The 24334-nt window shown below is 46.1% G+C and overlaps 1 protein-coding gene across 1 annotated transcript; it reads left to right on the forward strand.

The window, feature by feature from the left end:
* Positions 1–1947: 1947 nt before the first annotated feature.
* Positions 1948–23085, forward strand: LOC126050512 (inverted formin-2-like). Its single transcript, XM_049828463.1, has 14 exons — positions 1948–2053; positions 2829–2931; positions 3015–3100; positions 3641–3741; positions 5075–5145; positions 5259–5366; positions 6366–6436; positions 7074–7194; positions 8304–8468; positions 9195–9297; positions 10164–10322; positions 11347–12111; positions 13595–13654; positions 17037–23085. The coding sequence occupies exons 2-13, from the start codon at positions 2851–2853 to the stop codon at positions 13651–13653; spliced, it is 1890 nt and encodes a 629-aa protein (XP_049684420.1). The 5' UTR covers positions 1948–2053; positions 2829–2850; the 3' UTR covers position 13654; positions 17037–23085.
* The last annotated feature ends 1249 nt before the right edge of the window (positions 23086–24334 follow it).

Below are 24334 nucleotides of genomic sequence, written 5' to 3' on the forward strand. Positions count from 1 at the left end.
AGAACCACGTGCACACGCAGCTCAGAGCCCAGCAGGATCATCAAACCCCTCCAAGGCACCAGCAACTCCCTCAGGGCCACCCGCCAACGAAAAGATCTCATCCTCCCAGCTCACAGCCTGCTCTGCTTTGCCGGAGACATCTAACCCTCCACCCAACACTGCTCCCGCCCCGGCACCTCCACCCCCACCACCTCTGCCCCAACCCTCTGACACAGCAGCTGTGACCCCCACGTCCCCCATGATGAATGCACCTCCAGCCCCTCCACTCCCTGGCATCCCTCCACCCCCACCCCCATTGCCTGGCATGGAGGGTATCCCCCCTGCTCCACCCCCATTGCCTGGCATGGTGGGCATCCCTCCCCCTCCACCCCCATTGCCCGGCATGGGTGGCATCCCTCCCCCTCCACCCCCGCTGCCTGGTATGGTGGGCATCCCTCCACCCCCACCCCCATTGCCCGGCATGGGGGGCATCCCTCCACCCCCACCCCCATTGCCCGGCATGGGGGGCATCCCTCCCCCTCCACCCCTTCTGCCCGGCATGGCAGGAGATCATGTAGAAGCCGTGGTGGCCTCCCAGTTCAGCTGTCCTCTTGGCTCGGGCAGGCCTCCCCACAAGACGATGAAGACGCCGACGTTGAGAATGAAGAAGCTGAACTGGCAGAAGCTGCCCTCCAACGTGGTGAGAGGTGGGTGCTTCTGGCATTAAGTCACGGCTGCTTCAGGGGTCACCCAGGGGAAGAAACACTGTCTTTGAGTTTGTCAAATGTAGTTGACTTCATTTAGATACAGAACTTCCCTCATTTCCATCACATCTGACCTGCAGAGCTTAAATAAATAAAAGTGGCATGAAACCGCTAATATAATATAATAACCATTCCAACTAAATCAGTAGTTTGGAATAGTTTGTTTATAACTAAAATACTTTGAAATTAAAAGAAGGAGGAGGGATGGGAATATTTCTGTAATCCACCATGACATGCATTATGTCTGAGTTTTCAACAGGCTCTGATCTGGGTTCCCCAGACTTTTGTTCCCCAGTTCATCTATACTTGTATCTGGGTATATTAAAGTCATGAGTAAGAGTGCAGGTAAGGATCATATCACAGTTTGAGAAGGACATTGAAAGAATTGGAGGCCCATGAGAATCATTGACTTGTTTCTTGATTTTTGGGTTACATTTCCCTCTCCTAGTGGATCCAAAGAGGAGCACGAAATGTGAGAAGAAGCCAGGACAGGCAATGTCAGCTTTGCCCTAGACAAGCAAGGCATCCACTGCATGGAAGCTGGCATAGATGAAGTCTAAATAAGGCGTGTTTTCAATCACAGGAGCAGTTAATTGTTGATATTCTTTCAGTAGAGACTTCTACAGGCATATTTGGGTGATTTTTATTTTTTTTAAAGATTTTTAAGGAAGCGCAGTGGGAATTAATTCAAGCAGTCCTATAGCCAGCATTATACAAGGAGGCTCTATCATAAAATGAAAAATGGAGGAAGACTACAGTCAGAAAATGTCCAGGTTGTGGCCAGGAAGCAAAAAGAACATCAGCCATGGGACTAGAAAACAAATGGCCGAGGTCCTTCTCGTTCTGATCCAGTTTGCCTACCGTGGAGGAGAATGCAGTCGTATAGGGAGGGATGGGGCCGTATGGCCTCTGTGTGCCCAGTGCTTCATCCCCTTACCAGCACCTCTTGGGGTAAAGCACCAGGTTTAATTACCCTTCAGGCCCTTTGGATCCTGCCTGTGGGACTTGCCCCTCCTCAATAATTAGTATTTTTCAGGACTCATATGTCCCTCCTTATTTCATTCGTCTTCTGAGAAGTGTCCCTTCCAGCAACTCGCATTGCCCCAGAGGCCAGGAGCTTTCAGCTGTCCCTGTAGCCAGTCTGAACACCTTGTCTTTTTTCAGAAAGTCACTCAATGTGGGCTTCAGTGAGCAGCAGCAGCGAGGAAACTATAGAGCCCAATTATACAAGCATAGAGCAGCTGTTTTGCTTTCCACAACCAACCCCCAAGGAGAAAACGGCCACACCAGTGAAGGCAGAACCAAAGGAGGTGAGGAGGTTCCTTCTCGTTCTTTTGAATAAAGATCACTGCAGACAGCTCATCTAATATGAGATATCTTCTTTTTCTTTAATGAAGATCACATTTTTGGACTCCAAGAAAAGTCTCAATTTGAACATATTTTTGAAGCAATTTAAATGGTAAGATATAGCCAATTTTCCTGACAGTTGACAAAACTGAGCAGGTTTTGCATAGTATCTGGAAGGTCCTCATGAAATCTGTTCTAGCCAATGCGCTTTGGTGGTCTGTGTTACTGAAACATCTGAACATTTCCCAGTTTGTCTTACACTGTCTCTAAAATACTGAGTTTAGGGATTTAATTATGTTTTCACATACAACATCCCCATATGTTGGCAAAGGTGTTACATCTCCATGTTGCAAATAAAGTTGTGGCACAGACTCTTGGGGTGACTTAGGCTGTGAGACACCTCTGTAGGTCAAATTCCTCCTCAAAACAGGGCCAATGGAGACATTAAGAATTAAATTTTCTTTTAAGGTAGTCAAATGCCCAGAGACAAAGATCTGAGTTGCAGGATTGATCTCTGGCCTTGAGTCATTTGACCAGGGCCAGAAACAAAATTTGGGGCATAGCAGGGATCCAGGTCCTGATTCTAAGTTAATCATGGGGACATATCTTTTCGTTTGGATTATTGTGGCTCTCCCTAGGGAAAGCACGGAGCGCTTGCACAGGTACATGTCTCGGTAGCATGTGATTGTGGAAGAGGGGTCTTTGGGTGACAGCTGACTCTGCTCCTCCTCCCTGCAGCTCCAACGAAGAGGTGGCGGCCATGGTCCAGAATGGGGACCGGACCAAGTTCGACGTTGAGGTTCTGAAGCAGTTGCTGAAGCTGCTACCTGAAAAGCATGAGGTAGGAGGAAAAACGGTACCCTTAGTTCACAGAGCTGAACACGCAGTGCAGTCCTGCAGTCTTGATTTTTTATTTCTCATTAGATAGAAAACCTGAAGTCCTTCAAAGAAGAGAAATCAAAGCTAGCAAACGCAGATCAGTTTTATCTTCTCCTCCTTCAGATTCCCAGGTAAGGGTGAACTTCAGCCCGATCTTTTTCTTGGTTTACCTCTGGGAAGTTTAAGTTTCTTTATAGGAGGCTCACAGGCGGACACTGATGGATATAGCTGGTGGATTCCCCCTTCCACCTTAGAGCCATCCCTTTCCCCTTACCCTCAGATGAAGGGCTGTTGCTGCTCCAGCACCTCCTTTCCCTCTGAAGCAGCAGAAGCTGGCCCAGACCCAGGGTCAGACCTGCCCAAAGAGGCCCCATAACTTAGTGAAAGGCAGTGCCAAATGCAATGCCAAGAAGGGGGAACCCATATCTCACACGGTGGTCGGTCTTCTCTTTGCTGATCACAGTGCATCAGCAGAAACTACATCCCCACTGGACCCCCAGGCAAGCAGCAGCCCCTCACCTCCCTCCACAAGCCATAGATACTGGTTTGATGTGGATGTGGTTGACAGCGATGTTGTGGGGTTGCCAGACTTACCAGTGATGGGGGAAGAGGGCCGCTGTGCTGGCCACAATCACAGTGCCTTTAAGCTTTGAGTCCATCTCCATCCTTAGCTACCAGCTGCGCATTGAATGTATGCTGATCTGTGAAGAGACCACTGTTGTGCTGGACATGATTCAGCCAAAAGCTGAAGCCATCCGGAGAGCCTGCGAAGGTAAATGACCTGACTTTATTTGTGGATCTTATTTATGACAGGAAGCTTGAAACCTCCCAAAACTCCCCTGGAGCTCTGCAATGATACTACCCAGCACCCCAAAAAAACCTCCCTTGTGGTCCATTCACTGGTTCACTGCAGAATACAGGATACAGCTTTAGGTATTTCCACCGATGGTCAAAGCCCTTAATAGGACTGGAGATCACTTTCCCTCACCCTCAGCCCTCTTTTTCTGCATCAGATGTGTTCCTCTGAAACTCTTGCAATGGTGAAGTGTTGGTAGATCGTCAGCCCTTTCGAAGGAGCTGAATGTAGACACTGGAGCTGGCGCCATTACAGCTAATTCATCCAGCATTATTTGCCACATTAAGACCTTCACCCAGCAATTTGCTGCCAGAAAAGCACACCCCACACTTTCCCCAGAAAGTAGTGATGCTTTACTTTTTCATTGCCTACAAATGGAACCAGAAGAAAAAGTTTGTTATTTTGGGCTATAAATTGCTGATGCTCCAATTTTGTGAGTACCTGGAGAGATTACGCAATAGGTTTTGCCTTCCTGTGGCAGAAGACTCAGGTCCCACCCTGCTGAGAGCAGGATGATCTTCTTGGCATTGTGAAGTGCTGCCCGTCCTACAGAGGCAGTTCCCCCAACTCCTGCCGGAGGTTTCTCCAGCTGGTATTACAGCTGCCTGCTGGCATAAATTGAATCTTCCCCCAAAAAGTATCTTCCTGGCAGCCCAGCTGTCCTTTTGGAGCTGCTCCTGTCTCAAAGTTGAGTGCGTCAGAAAGCACAACACTGCGGCACCCTGTTGTAAGAGCAAGGATAGGGACTGTACCCTTCATGCCCTGATAATCACCTCCACCATGTGAGACCAAGAACAGGGTGAGCGTGTCTGGTTTTAGCAGCTGGCAGATAATTGCATGGCTGTCAGAACTGGCTTCACTGCAGAGTCTGCAAGATTAAAATTGCAGCCCAGTTACCCTCGCCCACACCAGGGTAAATCAGGGTACTTCCAAGGAAGGCAGCGAGTTGATGGCTGTTACTGAGGAGGGTCCAACTTCAGGTTTTCCATTAGGAATGAGAGACCAGATGTAATGAAAGAAAGAAACATATGTCAACAAAAACTTTTACAACTCATGGAACTGAATCTATGTAGAGTCAGTTTCTCTGCAGGTTGGGCCATTGGGCTGCAAAGCTGAAATACCAGATTTGGTTTGGTGGTATTCAGTTTCCAGGAGGAAACTTCTTCAGGTGGTATCCAATTTCAATGCAGTTTAGGAAATGTTCTGGTGTAACAGAGGCTTTTGTTTAAAAGTCCTTTCTGTCTTTCAGATCTTCTGAACAGCCATCGCCTGCCGCTCTTTTGTCAACTGATTCTCAAAGTTGGAAATTTTCTGAACTATGTAAGGACTTCTTTTGTCTTGTCCTCCCCCCATTACAGTATGTGGATGATCTCCTTTAGGGTTGCAATTTGGGTGGACACAGGAGTTACATCTGCTTTCTTTCTATCTTGTAGGGAAGTCACACGGGCGATGCCGATGGGTTTAAAATCAGCACTTTACTCAAACTAACAGAAACCAAAGCAAACCAAACCCGTATTACTCTGCTCCACCATATTCTGGAGGTACCACTGCCAAGTCCTGGGCAATAGGGAAGGGGAGGATTTTATCACAGATGAACCATTTCTCCTACTCTACTTTCGTAGTTAATGCCACACACTTGTATTCGTATCCTCCCTGGCTAGCTGCAGAGTGTCACAAGTTGGGAGCGTTTGAATCACTTAGGCTGGTGGAGGCTGCTTGTAGGCACTACTCAGGCAGCTCCTTAGTTTAAGACTTGCTCTACTTTCTTCCAGCATGTTTCCCCACACAGGCTGGAACTTCCTTTTTCATATTTGTGCAATCTGCACATCATCAGCTGCAAACCACAGAGCACATGACTACCAAAGCTATCCTAAGCCTGTACCCATTCAGCCCTTCTGTCTTTCCACTGCCTCTCCCTTTTCCACCAGACTATGCTCGAGCTTTTCATACTCCTCTCCAAGCCCCCATGGCTTTCTTATTCCCTATAATGCTGTTTTTTCTTTTTTCTCCATGCTCTGCTCTGCCACCTTCACTCCTCAAGGTCCCTCCATTCCAGTTATGCATGTTCAAGCCCTGCTTTAACTGGCAGTAGCTTCAGCAAGCACAGCCATAAAATTAAATTATGCAAATAAGATTCAAGCCTTTTTGACACCCTCTTGGGACCGTAGGAAGTGTCAGACTGCATCAAACCACAGTCCTGCCTCCTCCCATGGTCACGAGTAGGTGTCTCAGAAGAGGGTAGAATAGCTCAACGACAGGTCAGCCTTGCTTTGAACTGTAAGTATTTCTCAGCATTTGGTCCTCTTGTATGCTTTTATAGCCCAGGAGCAATGCCTTTCCACCCTGAACGTGCTGTCCTGTTTTGAACACGCCTCGGCTCTGCGAGGGAAAGCAAATTGGGGGGGGGGGGGGGGGGGGAAGCAGCAGGATGTGGCACAGTCGTCCTTCCCGGGCACTTCTGCACGTTCTTCTTACCCCCACCTTCCTCTCTCAGCTCCTGCCACACAGCAAATAACACTTCTTTCTCTCTTCCGCTTCAGGAAGTAGAAAACAGCCACATGGACCTACTGGAGCTGCCAAAGGATCTTGAATATGTTTCAAAAGCAGCAGGGTAAAATTGTGTGTCACTTCCTTTGAATTAAAAACAAAAATAAATCCCATACACATCAACAATGTACCAGAAATTGGGACACACACAGCTGGTATAGCACATTAACAAGATGGCATCTTATTTAGTTTCAGCCGAAAGATTTGGTTGATGAATGTTGAAACCCCTTTAATATATAATAGTTCTACTACAGCTGGCAACACTCAGGGCTGTAATTTGCAGAGCATTGAGTTAATGCTGCCTTCCAGGCCCTTCCAAACTCTGCACTGCCTTTGTGGTAGCAGGACCTTGTGGAGGCCAGCTACCCAGAAGCGTTTCTGAAGTGCCTTCAACCAAAGAAGATGAGCTAATGCTGAGCTCTGAGGGTGGAGAACAGCCCTTTGAACACGTGAACTTTTTTTGGCATTCATCTACTCAATACAGAAAGCTGTAGGCAGACCTGGCAGCCTTTTCATAAGTGCTGTCGAGGGAAGCTGTTTTCCATGAGCTTGGACTGTAGAGAGTTCAGAGCTCAGGTGTCAGTTCAGTGAAGTGGTGGGAAACACAGGGACAACCAAACCACCAGCTCAGATTTGCCCACTCTTTGGTCAGCACAAGATGCTGGAGTGTCAACTAATGGGGGGGTTCTGTGTGATTTCAGAATTAATCTTGATATTATACGCACGGAGTCCAGTACCAATTTAAAGAAATTGCTAGAGCTTCAGCGAAAAGTCTTATCATCAAGCGACGATGTGAAACAACAGTATGAGAAACCTATCCAGGTTAGTAATGGAGCTCCCTTATACCTCTCTGCCATGGTTTAACCCCAACTGGCAGCTAAGCACCTCGTAGCTGCTCACTCATCTCCCTCACAGTGGGATGAAGGAGAGAATCAGAAGGGTAAAAGTGAGAAAATTCACGGGCTGAGATAAAGACAGGTAAAACAAAAGCCACGCACACGAGCAAAGCTAAGCAAGGAGTTCATTCACCACTTCCCATTGGCAGGCAGGTGTTTGGGAAGACAAATGCCATCACTGTGTATGTCCCCTCCTTCTTCCCCCAGCTTTATATGCAGAGCATGACATCATATGGTTTGGAATATCCCTTTGGTCAGTTGGGGTCAGCTGTCCCAGCTGTGTCCCCTCCCAACTCCTTGTGCACCCCCAGCCTCCTCGCTGGTGGGGTGGGGTGAGAAGCAGAAAAGGCCTTGGCTCTGGGTAAGGACTGCTCAGCAATAATGAAAACAACTCGGCATTATCAACACTGTTTCCAGCACAAATCCAAAACATAGCCTCATATTAGCTGCTCTGAAGAAAATTAACTCTATCCCAGACAAAACCAGCACACTCCCCCATTACACACACAGAGGCAGCGCGCAGTACATATGCAGCTGAGGAGGCTCATGAGAGGGTGGAAAATACTTTCACAAGACATGCTCTCAAATTTGGAAATAGGCTGCAATGCCACACAACCCATTGGTGGCTATTTGCCAGTTCTGCCACAAACCTGGATACCCTTGGTGAGGCCATTTCTTAAAGCCCCTGCCCCAACTGCACTCTCTGCTCTGTTGTGTGACTCCTCACTTTGAGTGAAGGCGTTCACCCTCTGTGTGGATCACCAGAGTAAAGCCCTTCTCTTGGGATTAAGCTTTGCGTTGAGTTGTCCATGTTTTGGTCAAGTCACCCCTGTAAACTGGCACAGCACAGTCACCAGGTGCAAAGATCATCTGCAAATCTTAGTTTTCTCCCACCTTATAAGTTCTGCTGCAGTTAAAAGCCAGGGCCCAGAGTCCTGCTCCAAGCTCTTTATGTTGACATCCTTTTTTCTTTAAGTGCACTTCACTCATTGTCCTCTGGGTGGTGTTTCACTGTGTATATTAAATGTATTTCAGGATAGCATTGATGCCTCCAGAAAGCTGGAAGAAGAATTTGAAACCATTGAAAGGAAGAGAGAAGAACTTGCAAATTATCTCTGTGAAGACCCAAGCAAGTTGTCCTTAGAAGACATATTTAGCACCATGAAGACCTTCAGAGATCTCTTCATCCGAGCCCTGAAGGTTGGCGTCTGCACACATGATGCCGAGCATCCTTAGTACTGATGTATGCCTCCGCTCCGACAGACAGGGGTGGGATGGGCACCCAAATCTGGTGGGGGGAAGGTGCTGGTTACAGCCTCCTCCTTTCGGCGCTTGGCATGAGGTCACCCAGTGAAGAGGTGTCTGATCCCTACTCCACTGCATCCTCATGCCATGCTGGTGCTCCTGGCCTGGCCCAGACCCTGGTGATTTGCAATTTTGGTACAACTTTAGCTGCAGAGTCACAAAGATGCTTTGGAATCAAGTGTGTAAGTTTTAGAGGAAGGGACTTATTAAACTTAATGCTTTGCTCCAACGTGAGCAAACAGACTCAGAAAGGGGATGTACAGTAAAAAAGCCACCAGTTTGGATGAAATTGTGGCTTCAGTACCTTCCACTTTTGCCTCAGCTAAAGATGCAGCTTTAAGGTCAGGCAGAAGATCTGCACACTGGTAAGTAGCTGTGTTGGGCAGATCACTGCTGCCACCTCGTACTGGGATGTGGCAGAGCCCTGACCAAGCCAGCCGTCTCCCTCTCACCCTCTTGGCAAGACAGTCTTTATTCCCCATGCCCATGTTATTTATTGCATAGGATAATGCCAGAATTTCTCTTTCTCCTTTGCAACCAACTGCAGACCTTATTTCTCTTCATTGGCTTTTCTAGCAGACGTTTAGCCAAGCTTCTCATGCCCCTGTTACCTCACTGCAGGAAAACAAGGACAGAAAGGAGCAAGCTGCCAAAGCAGAAAAGAGGAAGAAACAGCTGGAAGAGGAAGAGGGGAAGAGACAGAAAGGAGAAAATGGAAAAGTCAGTGAGTATCTGAAAGGGCTTTGAAAAAGATAGATGGACCTGATGATAGGAGCTCTTTGCTGGTCCTGCTTTAATGGACCAGTAGTGGCAATTTATTTTGTGGGTTTCCAGGTGCTGGCTGACTAAAGGCTTTTAGGTGTCTTACAGCCACAGCTAAGAATTGACTTTTCCCAATTGCAGCTGGGCAGAGAAGTTAATTTTAGGTTTGCTGACTGAACAGCAGAGAAAAAAAAAACCACCAAAAACCAACCAAATTGAAACATTTCAGTTAACTTTTTCTGCTTCTAAACATAGCTTTTGAACCCCAAATCTAACAAGAAACATTTGACTTCTCCCCCCCTCCAAAATCCCCATATACACTTGAATAGTCTCTCTTTACCAGAGACTACTGACATCCCCAAAATCTTGCAGATAACTTAAATCTGCCTTTCTCTGGATGAAAATGAAAGGCACAACTGAAAAGCACAATTGGAAGAAGCTGAGAGGAAAGAAAAATCAAGATTATTTTCCTTCCATCCTGCCCCCCCCTCCCCCCCCAAAAAAAAGACCCCCACCAACACAGATAGCAAACAGGAGGCATTTCAAGGTCATGATACAACCAGGCACAAGTCTGGCCAGAGCAGGTGCCACTGGTGCCAGCCTGTAGCACCCAGACTTTGGGGTAAAACCCTTCGACTTCAGCCAGGACATGCTGCTGCGGCGGCGTGGAGCATGGGCTGCTCTCAGGCCTGGCATCGCGGTCTTGCTTTTGCCCAGTGGTTGCTTGTACCAGGACAGCAGTACCCACCCCAAGCAATAGCATCGCTGCAAAGTCTCCTTCTGCTCCATCTCATGGGCAGATTTAACATCCGTCTCTCTCTATCCCAGTTAAGAAGGGGGTGGTGAAGCAGGAGGAGGTGTGCGTCATCGATGCGCTGCTAGCCGACATAAGGAAAGGGTTCACGCTGAGAAAGACAAAGAACAGACACGAGTTGGATGCAATTCCTAAAACCTTGCCTGCAGAGAGCCCGGAGCAGAGCCAGTCTGGTAAGGACACAGACCCGACTGTACCTACAGCTATTCATTCCCCTCTGCCTCTGAGCCTGAGCCAAGCACAGAAGCAAGAAGCCTTCGCCTTTGCATTTGGGGCATTTTATTTAAGGAGGCTTTGCAGCCAGTGCCGTGGAGAAGAGGGCCCTGAGCTATTGCCAGCCAGGTCTGTCCCAGAATTAGCAGCAATTTGGAGCAGCACGGCCTTGTCCTCGTGCTGATAAACCCTCTGAGAGGCATGGCCCACGGGTCAGCCATAGACCCGTGCTAATGGGGTGCTGGTGTCATCCACACATGAGTCCCCTCCGTGCTATCAAGTCTCAGTAGCACAACTTGCTACTGCCTTGGAGAGTGCTGCGCCCTGTCTTAGTCTACATTTGGGAGTCTAAAGAAGCCCTTAAAAAAAGACTAGAAAATGCTAGTTGCAGAAGGACCCAAGTCCTTTAGGTGCTTGTTAGCAGACAGCCCATGGGTTTAGCTTTTCTTTGGTCTCTTGACCTTGGTGTCAGTGCACACTAGGTAACTTCAAGAACATTGGCCTACCATAGAGCCTGACTTTTGTGCACTGTGGCTCTCCTAAACATGCTCTGCAAGGGCAGAATTAGGCTGGCTGATGGGCAGTTTTGAAGTGCTCATGCACACAAGCCAGCAGTCCCACTTGGTTCAGGACCTCGCAGGGGGGTTCCTTCCTCCTGCCTTAGGCTCTTAGGCACCCTTGTGAGTCCAGGGGCTTCCATGGAAACCAGCCAGTTGGCACCAAAGACACATAAACTCCTGCTGAAAATAGAGCAGGGGCTTTGCTGAGCTGGAGTCTTGGGTCCAAATCGGCTGACCGCAAGGGGTATAAGGAGGGGAGGTATAGGGAGGATAAAATGGTGCTGCTTCTGCATAGCTGCTTTCGGGTCAGTGCACTCTCCACAGGCAGCTGCTAGCTCGTAACCTCTCCCAGTGGCAGAAACACCTTGGCTGATCCCAGGTGCAGTTCTGCAGCTGTGGCTGATTGTGTGGTTTTTGTTTAAAGGAAAGAGCGTTAAGGATCCACAAGCAGCAGGAAAGCAGATCGATGATGAGACAGAGCAGAACAACGATGGTCATCCCTCCAAAAGCCCTCCCCCCTCAACCACTGTCCTGATGGAGACAGGTGGAGATGTTACAAATGCCTCAGCTTCAAACCAGGCTTTAATTAAAAACAATGCTGGAGGAAATTTGCCGCCAGAGTCCCGGACGGAAAGCCCCTCAGTAAGCTTGGTGGAGGCTGATGGGGCCGGTCAGCCCACGCCGGGCACCGGGATGGAGCAGGCAGACAGCTGGGCAAGCCTCCAGCCAAGCACGAAGAGCGGCTCCATTGCCTTCTCTGCTGCTAACATAGGCACGGGGATAAGGTTTGTGAGCAGCAGTTCGGGCACCGCTCTGAGAGACCAACTCAACGGGTCCATCTCAGAAGGCCAGGACAAAGAACGCCCGGCTGATGGATCGGAGAGCTACAGGCTGGCGCAGGAGCCAGAAACCTGGCTGAGCGAGAGCAGGGTCGACCCTGGCAGCGCTCAGTCCGCTCCCTGCGATGGGGCTCATCAGGCAGAGTCAAAGGAGATGGCGAAGGAAAATGAAGACCCTGGTACAGACTCGCTGTTGGACACCTCTCAAGAGAAGTCCTTCTCAGAGGAGCCAGCCACTGACTCCTCTTGTTCGGCAACGCTCCCCCCAGGGCAAACTCACAGCGACAGGGAAAAGCAGAGGCCATCTGGGAAACGGAGGAAGAAGAAGAGGCACAGCAAAAGCTACTCAGGTAGCCTATTTCATATATAGCTCCCGGGGACTGAGTTAAACTGGGGAGGCTTCCTCGTGTATTTGTGTATATCTGTTCCTCCCCACTTTGAGGTCCAATGCCCCCTGCCCCTAGAGCCACGCTGTTTCATGAGGCTGTTATTTTCTGTTATTTTTTTTTAACCTGAAAGAGATTTAAAAAGAAAAATACAAGCATAGTTCATTCTCTTGACACTTGTAAGTAGTTTATAAAGGGGTAATGATGAATCAATAATTAAAAAGCCCATTACACATACGCAGTAAAGATGGCAATAAGCACATCTGTCAAGTGTGCTAAAGACAGCTACAAGGCACAGTTATGTGCAAACAAGAGCTCCATTAGACTCCAGAGCAGTGATTAAGAGCAGTTAATACCAGGTACTTAATCAGCGATCTCCCCCTCTCAGCTACTTATAAACACATAAAGGCAGCAACATGAGTGCTGCCGTGGGGTTGTTTGGTTTTTCCTCTCCTAAGCCTCACTGCAAGAGCACTTTGCCTGCAGTGACTTGACAGCCTGTCCCAGAGGTACTTTAGGTGGCTCCTGAGCATCAGGCCCTCAAGCCATCGCTGCAGGGTAAGGGGAGAACGTCAACAATTAAAAAAGAGCACCTTGCTGATGCTTCTGGGAAGGATCGTATTTGGCTGGTCGAATGGGTCCCTCGCATGGGGCTGCCCTGCCGGGGCCAGGAGAGAGCTCGACTGCCGGAGGCATGGAGCCACCCAGGTCTCTGCTTCACGGTGAATGTCCACAGCCAGTCCCAAACCTGGGAAGTGCATCCAAGTCCCTGAGACTCTACCGAGCTGTAGCCACCCTTGGGTTTGTCACCTATGAGGTGAGGTGCCTCATAGGGAAGACACATGGGTCTGCCAGCCTTTAGAAAGATGCAATACTGTCCAAAGCCTGTTTTCTGTGAGATCCTGGGGTCAAACAAATGGGCAGGAAAGTGGTGGAAGTCTCTTTTTATCAATGTTTAATGTTTTTCCTTCCAAGGAAGGTGGAGGAGAAAGGAAAGGAGGTTTTGAATACCCACTGCTGAGAAAGACGGCATGGGTTGAGCATCTACCACAGAGGGACTTACCCTTATAATGCCGGCATGCCCTGGGGCTGTAGTTATTTACATTTCTAAATGTGCCACTTTCCCGTAGTTAAAAAACAAGCCACAAAGCAGAAGTGGTTTCCCAGAGCAGTGGTTCCCAAACTTGCTTCTCAGGCGGCAGCGGGAGGAGCTGCAGCATCGGGAGCACCCACACTCCCAGCCGTGGCGATGCTCTCCTGACATGAATTGGTATTTCTGGCTTAAGGAACTGAACCCCCAAAAGCCACGGGGCTGCCTGGGCATCCAGGGATGGCTTCTTGGGAACCTCTCTGCTACTAGACAATGTTTTCATCGCAAGAAGTTCCCTGTTGTTACGTTTGCCTTGCCGTGATCAGCTGTATTTAGTGTTTCTCTTTTGTTTAAAAGCAGAGGTTGAGACTGATACTGGAGATAATAAAACAAAAAAAGGTTGTGTGGCACAATGAGGTATGTAAACTCACAAAGGTGTTTCTATGTGAACTAACCACAGCATTGGGACTTTACAGACCTAATCAGTATTCAGCATATCAGCTAAGCTTTTTGTCTTTGTGTCTAATCACAAATACATGTAAAATAAATTTGTTACTCTGATTTTTACTCTCCAGGGTGTTGATCTTGCGTTGAGTGGAGTCAGTGCTGATCTCCCCTTGACACAGGGTCGCAGCCCACGTGTCTGTCCTCTGTGTCAGCAGCAGCCAAACCTCCTTTCTCTGCAGATAATTAAAAGTCATTATTCTAACCAAGTGAATCCAGCTTCATGTGATAAACAATCTCCTTGCTTTGATCCCGTTATTTTCTCAAAAACTGTAAAAATGCAATTTCAGTATCTACCTCCTGTGAAGAACAATGTTTGCTTTGCTTGTGGGTAGCTACTTCCTATAGCACCATTTAGATATAGGTGTCTAGAAAGGAGAATAAAACACTGGACCTGAGGAGAAATACTAGTTCGGGCAAGATACCAGCTCCAGCTTGAAGCCAAATTCAGTTCCAGAGTTGCACACTAACTAGTCCATTGGAGTGAACAGACCATGAATACTTCTTATGTACATTCATGCAGCTTTCTGGGATGGTGGGGGGGTAGGTCATTTGGCTTTTGTCACCGAAAAAAATAATACAGGTACACCCAATTTCTAGTGAAACTGTGTAGCCAGTTCCCTGCATCCTTCACGGGTGCTGGCAATTATACAGTTGCCCCTCAAAAGAAAACTTCAGGAGTTTCAGGATGAGACTTTCATTTGCAAACCTTTGCCTGTTTTTTTGGCAAATGGAAAGAAAAGCAAGAGAAAAACAATCAAAACTCCCACTGTACTGAAATTGCATAGTTACACGTTGTCCTTTCCATGCTGATGAGCATCATTTATGAACTGAATCAATAATGTCAAATCTCTGTCTGTCTGACTTCCTGAAAGGAATGTATTTATTCTCCAGCATCCCCAGTGCCCAGGGCTGGGAGCCCAGCTGGGAGCCCTGCTCCCACACAGCCTGGCAGCCCCCACCTCCGGGGTGGTAGAACAGAGGAATCTCTGCAGGATTTCCACACAGGGTTGCTTTAGTTCCTGCACCTGGAGCATCATTGCTAGCAAGAGAAAATGAGATATGAATTGGGTAGTTACAGTCCTGACTACTCCTGCTCTCCTCTTGGTGCTTTCTCTGCCGTACCACAGGATTGCATCAAGTGGAAAAGAGAAGTAGCTCTGTTGGTTTAAAAATCCTAAGGAAGATTTGCAGCAAGAGCAGAAAATAGTAGCAGCAAGGCACAGGTAAGAAATATGGCAGGACCAGTAGTCATGCTGCACAGGGAGGGCAGCTGAAACCGTGAGTTAAGCGTAACTCGGATTATGTATGTTTTAAGCACAGGGATTCCAGCATGCGGGCTTAAAAAAAGTCACATTTGAGAAAAATAGAGACACAGACAGTTTTGAATTCCCCTTAGAAGACATGGGAAAACAATATAAAGGAATGCATGGACAAACAGTACCTTTATGAAGTGACCAAGTCAGGCAGGAGTTTCAGCGCATCCTTGAAATGCAGCACCTGGCACAGCCGCATCGCGCCGGCAGCGCTCGGCTGTGCTTCAGTGCCAGGAGGGTAGAGACAAGCTGCACCTTGAAACCTGCAATTCTCTTTTTTCTCTGCTCCCATATTTATGTCACTTGGAAAGGTTAGAGGAAACAAAAATCCGCTTGCTTCTCTTGGTGTCCAGCCACAGTGCTTCCTCACCCAAATGCAGCTCAAGTCCATCCCTCATGATATGACAGACTCAGCAAGCCTAGAGTGCTCTCCAACAATATTTTGTCCTAGGATGTTCCACCTCTTTTTTTTTTTTTTTTTCTGTCATTTATTGTCCCAAGTGCACATGATCTGTGCAGGTCACAGCACCAGTTCTCTTTTGGTACAGGATATTTCTCTGGTGGATTTGCTGGATGTGGAAGTTACTGGGTTTCAGTGAAGTCGCAGGAATCTTCTTCCTTCTTGTGCAGATCCAGCTGCAGGGATCAAGAATCGATCCCCTTATCAGTTTTTAGAGCTTCTGTAACAGCAGCAGAGTAAGGGCAGGAACAGCCTGTGACTCTGTAAAATAATATTTCAGAGCAATAAAAGACTGTTGTAATCAGCTACTGAGCTCTTGCCTCACTTTGACTATATCTTGTTCTGCAGCAATTTCTGTATTAATGTTAATGGTCTTTAAATGTCAGCTTTTACACCCAAAGAGTGGTATTCCACGTTATCTCCATATTCCTGAAAAAAATGGTTTAGCTGGTTTTCCTGTGGAATCAAGGCACTGGTAGTCACACTGTGTTTGTGTGCACCCTGGTAACATCTGAACTCACTTCCAACCAAATCTGAAAAGAGCTTGAAGAAGGACCATTTAACAAAAGCTGACAGTCAAACAGAGGAGGGACTGTACAAATGCCTGAACTCAGGAGAGGTGCTCTTTGAGTTCCCTTGCCTTAGACCCTAGAGAATTGCTACAGACAGATGTTCGCGTCTGTTTGTGCAGCAACCTTTTTCCTCTCCTCCCATCTTTATGTCACTTGGAAAGGTTAGGGGAAACAAAAGTCTTGAAAGCACAAGTCCATAAGCAACCGGGCTTTGGCAATTTCCCTGCTCACAAATCCACTGGATTTATTCCCTAGAAAATAAAAGAACAAACCAACCCGGGAGCTCGAAGACCACAGCCTGGTGAGGAGGGAGGGAAGGGGCAGGAGGGGGACGCAGCGCTGCCTGCCACCAGCTACAGCATGTACACGGCAGAGTGGGACATCAGCCTCCCCCTGCAAAGAGACAGCAGGGTTTGAGAGTCAAGGTCTTCCTCCTCCTTTGTTTTTTTCAATTGTCTTCCTTTAATTCTAGAGGAACAGATGCTTCACCTTCCCTTCTGCAGACTCAGTATTGTCTGTGGGCAGTTTTCTAATGGACCATGAGAATATAATCAAGCTAATGCTCATCTTCCTGTATGGGCTTAATACCGTTAGAAGCGGTATTTGCTTTGGTTATGGAGTGAGACAGGCTCTTAAAAATAACAGTGTGCCGCCCCATCCTTCTGACAGTTCTGCTAAATCCTCTAGATTTATTAAGTTCAGCAATTTAATATCTAGAAGCATATTCCAATATTCTGCTTCGAAAATACAAGACTCATGTTGTTGGACTGAACTAGCATCCAGCTTAAAAGCAACGAAGTACATAAAGATTTAGGTCTACCTGTTTTTAGATTATCTGAAACTGGTTTCCCTAGTAGCACCCCAACCATTAGATACACGCACATGCAAAACCATACCACTTTCAATTTATAGCTGCAAATAATTTGCATTTCCCCCTCCTCCTGCAGGTGTCACAGCAAGGCAGAAGAAATAAGAGACCCAGCGAACTGCTCACATGTCCCCAGAGTGCTGCCAGCTTCTCAGAAGCCGGGTTCTGCATCGCCAAAACACCACCGTGGTCACCTCTGCCCCACCAGAACGCACCGCTTCTCCTCGCACAGCCTTTCACTCCCCTCCCCGAGACCCAAAGAGTCTCCCCGGAGACTTCAGCCCCCTCGGCCGTGCCTTACGCTGGGTGCCCGTGGGGCCGGGGGCCGGTTCTGTGCATGGCGGCCCAAAAGGGTCAGACCTCGCGTCCGCTGTCCGGGAAGCCAAGTCTTTCAACCTGCTCTTAGGCCAAACTCCTCTTGAAACGACAGCTGAGTGTGGCCCAAGAAAGGACTGCAGTGTTTAGCCCTCAGAGAAATTTTAAAAATAGCAGTGCCTCAACTAAATTAAGGGTATAAATTAAGCAGTGGCTGTACCATTACAGGTGGAAGCGTGTTAACTCCCTCTTCTCATCGCCCACTGACAATTTATACTGGACCAGGTCCAAGACCCAGATCAGACAAATGTATTTTTACTCTCAATCATTTAAAGCAAGGGAAATCGGTTACAGGGGAAAAAAAGTAAAAAGAAAAAAAAAAGTATGTATTTTAGTAAGCATATGGCCATATAAACAGTGTCTGGTTCTTACATGACGCTTATGTGCAATTAAGTTGAAGCACGTCAGTAGTCTTGCAGTAGTCTTCTCACATGCACAGATGCATCCATCGACTTTTGGAGAACCAGGGCCCCAGTTCCTCTTATTAAAGCAACAGAAAGAGGTTTTCCAGAATGCTCTACCGGACACATTTTCAGCTCATCCTTTAGTAAGTCTCTGGGTCTGAATGCTGTTGTCAGCTGCTTGCACTCAAAAGTCTTTGTGTTCAAGCTGCAGAATGTGTAGATTCATGTTACTTTTGCTTTAAAACTGGGAATGTGCAGTATTGTGTTTTCAAAATTCAGAGCTTTATTTCTCAAGTTTTGTAATAACATTGTATCATAGTTTTGTACATAGCTGTCCATTTAAAATGATCTATGTTTGTTGAATCTATAGTGTGATACTGTGCTGAAACATGAAACAAGTGAAGAGCTGGGTACATTTAAGAACTTTGCCTTTATATGGTAATTCACTGTGGCTAGACTAATGTTCAGGCTGAAGCTTATTTTGCTTTGCTTAATAGGACTTGTAATGTCCTTGGTAATACTGAAACTTTGCTGGACTAAGTTAGAAGTTAAACCAAGAATTAAATCACTGGTTTATTTTAACCAAAGCATTGCTATGAGCATATTGAGAATCGGTTAAAAAAAGCAAAGATGACTAGAGAGCAGACGCATGGGCAGCTTCAGTTCAGCAGACCCCGCAGAGCGGCACAGCCCCATTGCAGCTGAAGTCCCGTTCCCGGCCGGCAGAAGCAGGCAGAGCCCCACCGTTTCCTGCAGAACCACGTAACCCGCCCCAGGCTTGACATGCAGGACGGTCTCTATCACATTTACAGGTTTCCCCTTTTTTTTAATCTCTTTTCCAGTCTCAGAGCACATCACCCAAGCGTCATCCTTTTGCTCTTTAATCTAGCTTCTCTGCTCTCAGATTAGACCCCAGGCTACAAAAATCTGAGTATCAAACATGTTTTCCCAGCAGCTTTTCAACCTCTGTGTTTCCAGCAAAAGCCTGCAGCCCAGGCTAGCAGTGAGCAGTTAGCCTCCTGCTCCCCACCCCGCTGTTTTATCAATAGGAACAACATCATTTGGAGATTCAGGACTCATGAACAAACACGCTTTCTGGGTGTTACATAGGGAACCTTACCTGCTGATGCCCTGCAAGCTACTCTCTTCAGATGCTGCAGCGGTTGTCCACTTGTCCACCTAGGTCTTTCAGCTACCCCCATGTCCACCTAGAGAGAGCAGCTGTCTTCACACAGCCAGAGGTTCTATTGCTCTCCGTTCTTACCTCAGCCTTCAAAGAGAAGGTGTTTGGCATTATCTTCCCACTGCCCTCAAGACTTTACAGAGAAATGGGTCGTTTTGAGCCACTGCCAGTTCTTTGTTCCATGGTCATCTGTGAAAACTATATTAAATTATCTATACAATCACATCCCAATAAGCAGGCTGAAGCATAGCATTTATAATTTATTACTCCAGAGGAGCTCTGTTTCCATTACAGTGATTTTCTAAGAAGAACAGGGGGACAGAATCAGAGCAGGTCATAGAATGATGTTCAACTGGGATGTGCAGTTTTGTTGCATTTGTGACCTTGAAATAAAGCTCATGATCCTGAAGATTTTTCAGTGGTTGCAAGGCCAAATTAACTGCTGGTAAAAACAACATCACTTGCAGCTATTTCAAAAGGTCTGTGGTCATTTAAGCCAAAAGTGAGTTTGGACCTCAAAAAAGAATTCATGTGGTATATTACAGTTGACTGCAAATGGAGTCCAGTATGTAAGCCAGGCTGTGAACACCACAAGTTTCTAGCTGCCAAATCACTGCATATTCCTTAATTAAGCATTGGCTATATGATAAAAGGAAGCTATGGAAGAAATCAGCAGGAGTCTTTTCCAAGTATTTCACATCAGAATTTAGATATGTTTAATGGGATGGATTTTCAGTGTTTGGTTGGGGGGGGTGTTTGGTTTTTGTTGTTTTTTTTTTATTATTATTTCAATACTGAAAATATTTCAAAGTTTAGAATAAAATAAGTACTTGACAAGTTTTCTTTCTCTTGTGGGGATGGGGAAGACCTATGATTCACCAGAATTTGTTCATCAACTTCCTGTATTTTCTACATAGTTTATAAAGCACCTAAGCATGTAATTGTTGTATATGCTTAGTAATAACTACCCATTGTTTTCTCTCAAAGAAACAGAGATGTATAAATGGAGCTATATCTAGTACATGAGCACCACCACAGTGTTGCACTGTACTTAGAGCATGGCTGAAATCTCTGTGTCCAAAATTATGCCAATATCTTTCAGTTTGAGTGTACCATTTGGTCCTCTCCTACATTCAGTAGAGCAGAGGTGGCTGAGAAATACCTTCTGTTCTGGTTAGAAAGAGAGGGGATAAATTGAAATAAAATAAAAATGCATGAGCCCATTTCATCAAAATTAACCAGTTTTTGGTCTGTCTAAATATAAAGCCTGAACCTACAGCTTCATATTTCTGGTTTTTTTTGTACACAGTGGTCAACTGAGTAAAACATACAAGCTTACCAATACTAAAAATCAGCATTGTACCAATCTAGCTCGCTCTATGTGGTAATAGTCACAGCCATGAAATATGGGTGAACATGTTAGTCATGGGGTTATATTCACCTAACGTATCTGAAAGCAAATACAGTCGTGAACCAACTCCACCAGAACCACGTTTTGTTTGGTCACCTTACAATCAAGCTGTGGGCAGGATATGAAAAACAGCTTTGCCATGCCTAGAAGCATGACTACAGAGGGTTTAAAATGGGGCAGTGATAGTGATGGGACCTCTCTAGGTGTTTGCAATTACTACACAGTGACAATCTTGCAGAATAACCACCCTGTTTGCAGGACTTGCAATGGAAATGCAGGTCCGTAATACAGAAAAAGGTTTCTGATTCCTTTGTGTAGAGCAGGTACCAGACCTTAAATACCAGTGGAGAATTTGATCACTGCAAGTTAATGAGCATATTCAGCACCATAAGTGTAACTCACTCTTTCATCCATGCTATGCTAGCACTTAATTCACATTAGGGATTCTCTAACGCTGTCTTTGCTGCAGCATGAACAATTCTTGCAAGAACTGTGTGTGACAATTCATAGAGAGCCAGGTGTCAGTAGGAATTAGCAGGAGCTCTGCTCTTCCCTGATGGAGACTTTAAGCAGATTCCACTTACATTACTCAAAGTCAGAAGACAAGAATCACACTGTGACAGTCAGCTCCTATCAAGTCAGTTTAGATACACTCCCAGCTTGTCAAAGTAGGTTTTTTCTAGGATCAGCAGTCTTTGCTGATGACACCTACATTATGGTTATGGTTGGTTTGCCCTGCTCTGGGCATGCAGAACCTGATGTGTTTGTTTAGTACTTATGCAGCTTCATACAACATAATCTGCAATGAGTTTAGCAATGAATTGGTGACAATTAATTACCAAATCCATCAGTCAGAATAGATGCAGAAAGTCAGAGCTACCACAGAGAGAAAAGGTTTGCCCAAAGAAGCAGCAGCATAGGCAAAAAGGGTAACAGATCTATGATGTGTGCTGCTGTGATCCTTTGAAACCCGCAACTTGATATTGTAATCTAAATGGAATGCCTAATAGCACACAATTTCCAGGAGTGATCCTTGGAGGCCAACAGACTTTTTCTATACACTTTGCCATGTTTTGTAATCTCCATTCTTTAAGGTTTTCACAGCTCAATTAGACAAAACCATAGCTGATCTGATCTGTAGTGGTGGTGATAGTCCCCTGCAGGGGAGCTTGGACAAGACCATTTCCAGGGTCGCTCCCAACCAACATTTCTATGATTCTCTGTTCAGCAAGAACCAGATACCAGAGAAGCAGAGTAGTTCAGAAAAGATAGGAGTAGTAGGAGTCCAGAAACACTTTCAGGTCTGTATGTTAATCCTCTTTGGTGAGCCAGTATCATACACACAGAAGAGTATGCCCCGAGAGTAGTGACTGCATTCACCATAGTAGCAGTCTACAAACCCATCCTGAATCGCAGACAAATGGTTTGCTTTTCTAAAATACCTCCTTAATTGGAGAGACCCCAGGGAGAACAGGAGGACAGAAGGGTTTTTCTCCTTCCAGGTACTTCCAACTGCTCTGCTTCGCTTGTAGAGTTCTAGAGGACAGAGGAGAGACCCTGACCTCCACAAGGCATGTTCTGTGACACATACAGCTGCCTGCAGAGGTCTGGGTGCAGACCACAGCATAACCGCATGTAGATCAAGTGACAGCCAACGTGGTAATCTCTTCTAAACCATGACCTATCCCAAACCTAGCAAACACCCAAAGATTAAAGCTATTACATCCTGTCATTAATCCCTTCAGCTATACAAGCCCCAATTAAAGTAACTGTCAAAATTCCTTTCCATTTTGAAGAGTTCATCCATACTCTCTACAAACCCCTCAGTCCTGCAAGTCATCTTCTCCCAGCCTCCTACCCTTCACAGCCCACCGCCGTACTCTACACAGACCTTCCCACGGTTCCTTGGTTGAACTGCCTCCCCGCCCTGCCGCAGGGCACAAAGACCAGCGAAGGGGTCTTAGCAGCAGCCTCCCCCAACATCTGCCACCCACAGCTGCTGGTCCAGGCTCCACTTGCAGCAGATCCCAAGGCTCCTGCCCTCCCACCAGCTGCCAAAAAGTGCACCCAGTTCCCTTAGAGGGCTTTTCATTAACTCCATCACTAGGACTGAGCCCACAGACCTTAAGCACATAGACTTCCCAGCCACACTCCAGCCAACAGCAGAGGCAGTTCCAGAGTGAAAAGTGAGCATTTTTACTTTGTTTCCAACTGTTTCCAGCTTTTTGATATGAGAAAATGGAGGCACAGCATTAGCTGGATCTTAATGAGGGAGAGGTGGGTAACTTGCTAGATTGCAAAGACTAAACAGATTTTTGACTGCTGGAGCACTGAAATGAAATACCAGGGACTTGGGCTACTTATTTTCTGCCACCGGCTTCCTGAGTGGCTGTGGGCAAGCCATTTCTCTGTGCCTCAGTTCCCACATCTGTAAAATGGGGACAATGGTATCCTTTGAAACACTTTGACAACTGTAGATGAAAAATACCACAAAGGAAATATTGTTAGTAATAAGCAAAAAAAGAAAAAAAAAAAGTCTTCTTTTTTTTCTGACATCGTAACAGGTGTTTGCAGCCATATTAGAGTCAAAACAAAAGGACGAGGGTAACTTCCAAAGAGCTGCTGTTCCCCTAAGACCTTTCTGAACCCAGATTGCAGAAAACCCTTGGGGACCCCTAGGAATGTATCTGAAAGGAAGAGGGTGACCCTTATAGCAACATGATTATTTGTGCAAGAAAGGATTAAGATCTCTAATTTCTTCTACTTCTTATTCTTATCCTTGTAAGAATCATAAACATCAAGAATAAATTACACCTGTTGAAAAGTCAGCAGCGAAAAATATCACACTGGGACCCTCTTAATGCAAGCAGGTCCCTGAATCCAAACCGTAGCAAGTGTAGCCCATTTAGAGGTAAGGATCAATAGCTTTGTACTAGTTAGGGACCATCTATCTGCATAATCAAGTGACTAACCCTGTCCCTGGTTGGGTTATACATCCTGTAGCTCACTTCCAGCCATTTGGTAAGCAGAACATCTTACCCTCAAAAATATCTTGCATTGCAGATATTGACTCTTGTGCTTACACTTTTGATGGTTACCTTGAGAGTGTATGGGGCACAATTTTTAAACAACTTCCCCCCCCCCCCCTCCAAAAAACACTTTAGGAATAGCACACAAGGGGAAATACCAGGTTTTCTGAAGCATTCATTGAAATCCCTGTTTCCAGCATAATAATGACCAATAAATGAACTTCCGGCTACAAAGAAAATCAAGTTTATAAAAATAACATAGCCCTATATCAGCCCAACAGCAACACTAGAAATGAAAAAATAAGAGTGCTTACATAACCTAAGACACAGAGATAAGCTGGTTTTTGGATCTAACTTAAAAATCTACACCCTATGCCATCAAAATACAACTTCTCTTTCTAGGCTAATGAGAAGTGTGCCTATTTTTAGCTTGTCAGTAAGCGGACAGAAATGAAAGCCTGTATTGTGTCAGTCCTCAAACATCAGCAGCTTTCCCAATAAAACAAAAGGTAGAGTAGCAGAGCACTGAAAACAGCTTCACAGTTAATTGCAAGTTAATTGATTTCAACTGGATCATCAGAGTTGGACTGGTCTATTGAGTCAATCTCCTTTTCCTGCCCTGCCTAAATGGTGCCAGCCAATTACTGAGCTTTTGGAGCTTTCTGCAGTATGTTAGTCCTTATCTGGTTGCGTTCAGATATGTATGTATATGTGTATATATTTACTAGAGGTGGATTTTTGCACTTTGTAAGGAGAAATTTGACGCAGAGATTTTTTTTTAAATATACACACAAGCTCATTTGAACAGTATCAGCAATGTAAGTTACAGCTGCCTTGAAGTTATACCAAAGCTTTAATCTTCCTAAGAGCATGGATTTCTCTACATAGTCTCAAAAGTATAATCTTTGGAGGTACATTATTATAAGCCTATTTATCATTCAAAGCATATTAGCTGTTTCTTGTGTAGTACTGCTT

This window comes from Accipiter gentilis, chromosome 25, assembly GCF_929443795.1.
Source record: "Accipiter gentilis chromosome 25, bAccGen1.1, whole genome shotgun sequence".
NCBI classification, from domain to species: Eukaryota; Metazoa; Chordata; class Aves; order Accipitriformes; family Accipitridae; genus Astur; species Astur gentilis.

What these genes read in the sequence shown, in the direction of transcription:
- LOC126050512 (XM_049828463.1), top strand. Translation starts at nt 2,851, where the DNA reads ATGGTCCAGAATGGGGACCGGACCAAGTTCGACGTTGAGGTTCTGAAG. An exon ending in AGTATGAGAAACCTATCCAG is followed by an intron (nt 7,195 to 8,303) that starts GTTAGTAATGGA and finishes AATGTATTTCAG; the next exon opens with GATAGCATTGATGCCTCCAG. An exon ending in CCCGGAGCAGAGCCAGTCTG is followed by an intron (nt 10,323 to 11,346) that starts GTAAGGACACAG and finishes TTTTGTTTAAAG; the next exon opens with GAAAGAGCGTTAAGGATCCA.